The 6810-nt window shown below is 42.7% G+C and overlaps 1 protein-coding gene across 1 annotated transcript in view; it reads left to right on the top strand.

Annotated features, from left to right (window-relative positions):
* The first annotated feature begins 213 nt into the window (after window positions 1-213).
* Psmd11 (proteasome 26S subunit, non-ATPase 11) overlaps window positions 214-6810 on the top strand; it is a 44049-nt gene continuing 37452 nt past the window's right edge. Inside the window, exons 1-2 of the mRNA XM_021177113.2 lie at window positions 214-365; window positions 2650-2751. Of these exons, the coding sequence (XP_021032772.1) occupies window positions 275-365; window positions 2650-2751 (193 nt within the window). The 5' untranslated portion in view covers window positions 214-274. The remainder of the gene's footprint in view (window positions 366-2649; window positions 2752-6810) is intronic.

Genomic DNA, 6810 nt, shown 5'->3' on the forward strand with positions numbered 1-6810 from the left:
CAGCCAAGCAGCTTTCCTTGAATACTCAGCCTCTTTTGGAGTGGTGGGGATTAACTTCGGTTTGTCTCTTCAGATGGCCGCGAGATGGCGATGGGGGAGCTCGTTTGTCGCTTGCGGGACGCTCCTGGGCCACCCACGGGGCAGAGAGACTACAACTCCCGGGGTGCTCGGGGAAGGGAGGCGGGGTGTTCCGGTAGGAACCCGAGGGCGGGTCTTCCGGGTGTGTGTTTCCGGCGTCGGCGGCCGCGGCCGGGGACGGTGTGAGAGCGGTAAGATGGCGGCCGCAGCGGTGGTGGAGTTCCAGAGAGCCCAGTCTCTACTCAGCACCGACCGGGAGGCCTCCATCGACATCCTCCACTCCATCGGTAAAGGGCCTGGCGCCGTCCCTGCGGCTCCGCCGTCCCGGCGCGGCCTGTGTGGGTCGGAGGCGGCGGAGAGGGGCCGGGCTAGCCGGCTATGGTGCTGCTGACTCACTGTGTGTGAGGGGGGCCGGGCTGGGGGCGCAGGCCGCTCGGGGACCCCGGGAGCCCCATGGCTTCCAATCGGGCGGGAAGCCCCGAGGCAGCCCGCCGGTCCACCTGCTGCCTGCTGACTCACGGTGGGCGCAGCGCAGCGCAGCGCAGCGTGGCGAGCGGGCCGGGCCAGGTTCGCTACCCCTGAAGGGTCCCCGATTGTGGCCCGCGCGAGCTGGCCGGGGGCTGAGAGTGGCCGCCGGGGACAGACCGGTCGGAGAGTGTGTTGTTGAGAGGTCCGGGCGACTGCCGCGCACGACTGACATTTCCCGCCGTTGTTATCAGCACAGGTTGCTCCGGGTGGGAGCGCGAGCGCTTCTCTTGGAGTTTTCTTCCGGGACGCTGGGAGCTGTCGCTTACAGCCAGCCCTCAGCCGCAGACGCCGGCTGCAGAGGGCCACTTTCTGGGTGTGGGAAGTTGAGGGGTGCCACACGCTTAAGATTGGTATTTGGTAGAGGTGGCCGAGACGGTCCTCTGACCGGTGTAGCTTGTGAGCTGAAGTGTCGTCCGAGTGGGACCGCCGGGACAGAGGAGGTGACTCATTTTTCCCAGTAGGGGTTGAAGTTTAGTTCTGAGAGTTCTGAGAGGCTGTTGTTCAGGGAACTTTTTGGAACCGGCGGGCCGCACATTGCTGGAGAAAAAGAAAAATGTTAACACCATAGTGTGATTGTCTTAAACCAGAGGGCAACAGGAAAGTTGAAGTAGGAACCTCCAGCCGGTCGCTTTCTACTGAGATTCAGGTGTAAACAGAAATAAGTGGTTGATGGCAGAGAAGGCCTTTTAATATTCACTCCTTAAGGGTTCAGTTAGAGAATGAGCTTCCTCCTGTGGTAATGTGATCTTTTAAATGTAGCCTGGGAGACTCGGATTGGATCAACAAGTTGTTCGTGAATGCAGGTATATGAGGGACTGCCAGGATGTTGATGCTTATGTTGACTTAACTGAGTTAACTGAGTCTTGAATTTCTGTACTCAAGACTTGTACCAAGAAAGGACACTGTCAACAGCTTGAAGTTCTTGACTTTGGGAATACTAGAAAGGAGAGGAGACGAGAGAGCACAGTGCATTAGGAAGGAATCATGAAGAGTTTCATTTCGAAGTTCTGATCATGCCCGTTTTAGAACAGAGTGTCATAGCCATCCGGTTTTTACAAAGACATTTTTCTGTGATCACACTTTAATATTTAGAACTAATCTGCAGAGCATAAAAGTTTTTTTGTGCTTAGTGCCTGATTTGTTTGCCTTTAGAAAGTAGAAATTACTGATAAACATTGCCATTAGAGTATTTCACCTTTATCAGACCCTTTATGAACTTTAGCCTATTTTCCAAATGAAACTACCAAACAAATAAGGGAAAAAGAGACCCTCTAAAGAAAAGTAAAATACAGATACTATAAGAAGAAAAAGGAAAAAAAAAGGAGTGGTTGCTCATTATACTAAGAGTCCCCTGCCAGCTCCCCTGTTAGAGTAAGCTTGAGTCATGGTGGGTGACAGCATTACTTTTTCCGGACTCCATCATGAGTATCAAAATCTTGGGTTTTGTCAAGTCATGATGCTTTTTTAGAGCATTGTTAACTAGTCATGGTCACCAAAATAAGCACAGCAAACTTGGGAAAAGCTGTTAGAGGGTCAAGCAGTTGAATAATTATTAACAGTTGAAAGTGGGACAGAAAAAAAGTTACTTTAACAGGACCTGAATCCATCATGAGGCAGCAGTCTGTCCTAAGTGTGTAACTGTTCGTATCACACTGAAGCTTTGATAGGAATTTCTCTAGGATGGAGTTATAGAATTGTTTGTTCTTGATATGTCCTTCAGCTAAAGCTTTCTATAGACCTAAAGTTTGTTGAAAGACTTGCTTTATAGTTATCAATAACTTTATAATTTGGTTTTAGTTTGTGATATGAAAATACATAGGCATGTTAAGGCCTACTTAAAGTGAAAAATCTATTTTTTAAACTATTAATATGAGGTATATTCTATAGATATTTGGTCATTCTACTTTAAAGTTTTTTTTTTAAGTCCTTATTTGCTGGTTTCATTTGGAAATAGGCTAGAGTTCATAATGGTCTTAAAAGGGTGGCTTTTCCCTTGCTTCATTTTTTTAGTCATAATTTTAAGAGTTCATTTTCTTTTCTTAGTGAAACGTGACATTCAAGAAAATGATGAGGAGGCAGTCCAGGTCAAAGAGCAGAGCATCCTTGAACTGGGTTCTCTCCTGGCGAAGACTGGACAAGCTGCTGGTAAGTCTTACAAATGAATTATACCTATAATGCTGTTGTCTGCAACACCAGATGGAGTGTCTTTCAGAACACAAGACTATATTTAACACCCAATTCATTTGTGTGGAATTCAGCTTTATTTTCCTGACAACTTGTTGATCTTCAACTTTGAAGCAGAAAAGTGTAGAATTTTATTTTATAGTTGAGGGAAAGTCCTGTTTTTGTTGGGATATGGTGATCTGTGATTTGTTCCTTGTTTTTGAGTTCTCACTGTATTTCCTTACATGTCTGCAGCAGCAGTCTTCAGCAACTTCATTGACTGGCTTTGGCATATTTAAAGAGAGTGACTTTAGGCCCTTCACTTGAAAAATGGTTGCAGATTTTTTTATCCCAAGTGACTCACATTTTTTCTGATGTAGAATGAATAAGACATTAAATAATAGTGCCTTCCTAAGGCTACTTCTTTGGTACCTGGGAGTTTTGCATATTGTTGTACAGACATCCAAGTGGTAATTGACATTGGCTGGTTGGGTTTGAGACATAGATGGATGATGACCAATAAAGTGATAATATCATAAGCTTGTTTAAACTTAAAGTGGGTAATTTGTGTGACTTTAAGATGAATTGAGAGGGGCTGGAGAGAGCTCCAGGGCTATGAGCACTTCTTGCTCTTGTAGAGGATCCAGGATTTGGTTCCCAGCACCCACATGGTGGCTGACAACTATCGGTAACTCGGGATCTGATGTCCTTTTCTGGTCTCCCAAGAGTATCAGGCATGCACATGGTACACAGATATGCATTCATGCACAGAGCATAAATGAATGTTAAAAGAAGTTGAAGTTTGATTAGAATGAAGTGAGTTCTGGTAAGTTCCCTCATGAGTCTCTTTCTTTTAGTTTATGTAGTAAGCCAAGAGAATGGTGGAGATAGTAAAACAAAAGTTCTTAAACCTGGTTGGAGAGGTAGCTCAGCGGTTAAGAGCATTGACTGCTTTTCCAGAGGTCTTGAGTTCAATCCCAGCAACCACATGGTGGCTCACAACCATCTGTAATGGGATTTGATGCCCTCTTCTGGTGTCTCTTAAGACATTGACAGTGTACTCACATACATAAAAGAAATAAATCAATCTTTTAAAAAAAAATCTTAGACTTGTAAACTAAGATCTTTTGTACCTAATAATCATTTATCTCTTTAATTGCTGCCTCAATTAGTAGGAAGTTAAGTAAAGATGTGGGTGGTACATACCTGTTATTCAGAAGGCAGAGGCAGCCTGGTTTATGTAGTGTATTCTAGGATAGTCAGGGTTATATAGTGAGAACCTGTCTCAAGAAAACAACAAAAACAACATTTTGCCTAATGTGTATAGTGAGTGTTTCAGTACTGTTTCTCAGTGAGGTACTGAAATCTCACTTCATGCCTTTCTCCTTCATTTTTGCCTCTCTAATATGTGATTAGTTAGGGAGTATACTGTTTCATTCATTGGATATTTTTTCCCTTTGAGATAGTGTCTGTGTAGCTCTTGATGTCCTGAAACTTACTATGTGGTACAGGCTAGCCTCAAACATGCAGAGATCTGTCTGTTTGCCTCCCATAAAGGTGTGTGGTACCACACCTGGCCATTTGCTGGAATTTAATAGGTGCAATATAATAGTTTGCAAAAACTCTTCCAGCCTAAGACAGCTTGATTCTTACAGGTCGGTATTCACAGAATAGAAATCTGCAGGAAGACTTGGAGCCTGTTGTGTTTACCTATCTATGCAATCATTATTTGATAGATCTGCTGACTTTTAGCTTTGAAAAACATGTCTATTCCCTTAGTCTTCAATTTTGTGTTATTGTGCATTTCATAGTTATCTAGCACTGTGCTAAGTACCCTGCCTACAGAGTTAGGATAGGATCACTGGTGAGGATATTACTTGGAGGTTAATGGATGGGATAAGATATGATGTATAGTAACGATTGAAAGTAGTTCTGAGTATTAGAAGACAAGATGCCTGAGCTCAGGATCTGTGGAAATCTTCTCCTAAGACTTGAAAAAAGAATCTGCTGAGTTAGTTAGATTCTAAGAAGGAGATTCTGATCATTAATTGTAGATAATTCCAATGAAATTAGGAATATGGTTCTCAGAAATTAAAGAAATATACAAACATGGAAAGAAACAGTATACCTAAGAATGAACACTCAATACTAATAGACTAAAATAGGAAAGGAGATTTAAAAGAAGATCAGATCATTTGCTCCTGTTAAGGTGAGAGTAATAGTAGTTAGAAAATAATAGCAGATGCTAGAGACAAAGGCAGAATACTTAGTTCATGTTTTACTTCTGCCTTTTCTAGGAAGGAAAATGATTTTCAAACAGAAAAGATAGAAATAACATCAGAAAGAGAATTAAAGACAAGGTAGGTGAGAGAAGAAAGAGAACACGGTCCTTCTAATTGTTTTCCTCTTGGCTCTGACAGTCTTGTCAGTTGGCATCAAAGGAGTACTAGCAGATGTGAGTGCAGAACCACTTTTATCAGGGAGGTCATGGAGGGTGAGGTATATGAACACTGAGCTAGCGAATGTTATTCCACCTTTTAGAAAGGTACTAAGAGAAAGATCGAGCAAGAAACTACAAATTAGCCTGGGCAGTGGTGGCTCATGCCTTTAATTCTAGCACTCAGGAGGCAGAGGCAGGAACTCTTGAGTGCCAGGACAGCCTGGTCTACAGAGTGAGTTCCAGTGCAGCCAGGGCTACACAGAGAAACCCTGTCTCAAAGCACAAACCAAACCAACCAATCAACCAACCAACCAAACAAAACACTACAAACTGAAATCATTAATGACTTGGGATAGGTGATTAACTAGGAGATTTTAATTAAAACTGTGTTATTGTGAACAGAGTATTTCAATCTCATATTCAAAACAAGTAAATTTGCAGGGGACATGCCATTTACCTTTGCAAACAAAGTTTAAGTAAACATGGTCACAACCGTTTCTGTGTTAATGACTGTACTGCAGTGGAGTCATTTGAAAGTTGCTACCATCTAAGACCATGTAACCTTGCAAAGCCAAAAATATTTACTATCTGGCTTTTCACAGAAGTTTGCCAACTTTAGAGTAGAAGAATGAGATAGAATATACATTTGCTGTGAGTAGGATATTTTATCATTTGCTAGAATATTAAATAATTGATACAGGTTACAAATTTACAGTAGACTGATTATCAAAATATATATGTTAATAATTGTTTCCATGCTTGAGAAATCATATTGATTCGCCCCTGATTTATTTATTTATTTATTTATTTTTAAAAAGATTTATTTATTTATTAGATGTAAGTACACTGTAGCTATCTTCAGACACACCAGAAAAGGTGATCAGATCTCATTACGGATGGCTGTGAGCCACCATGTGGTTGCTGGGATTTGAACTCAGGACCTTCAGAAGAGCAGTCAGTGCTCTTACCCGCTGAGCCATCTCGCCAGCCCGATTTATTTATTTTTGATCAATATCTGGTCCCTGTGGTTAAAACCATAGCAGAAGGTTTTTGTGGTTGTTTAATCAAATACAGAGTAGGTTTAGGAGTCACAGTTACTGCCAAACCTAGGAAGATTGGTTCAGTTATGAAAGTAAGGAAAAAAAGTATATATATATTTTTTTTTTGAGATACTTTTTTTTTTTTTTTTTTTGATATAGGGTTTCTCTGTATAGTCCTGGCTGTCCTGGCACTCACTTTGTAGACCAGGCTGGCCTCGAATTCAGAAATCCTCCTGCTCCTGCCTCCCGAGTGCTGGGATTAAAGGCGTGTGCCACCACGCCCGGCTGCCTCCAACTCTTACCTGCTGGGATTATAGGAGTATCTCTCTATAACCTAGCAGCAAGATGGCATTATTGGCTCACACTGAGTCTATTAAGGTATTTTTTTCATAGAGTATTACAAAGGTACATAATTCTACATCTTTTTCTCTTTCAAAAAGTATCTCAAAGCCAGGCGTGGTGGCCTTTAGACCCAGCACTCGGGAGGCAGAGGCAGGCGGATTTCTGAGTCGTGGCTGGCCTGGTCTGTAGAGTGAGTTCCAGGACAGCCAGGGCTACACA

Source organism: Mus caroli, chromosome 11 (genome assembly GCF_900094665.2).
Source record: "Mus caroli chromosome 11, CAROLI_EIJ_v1.1, whole genome shotgun sequence".
Lineage (NCBI taxonomy): Eukaryota > Metazoa > Chordata > Mammalia > Rodentia > Muridae > Mus > Mus caroli.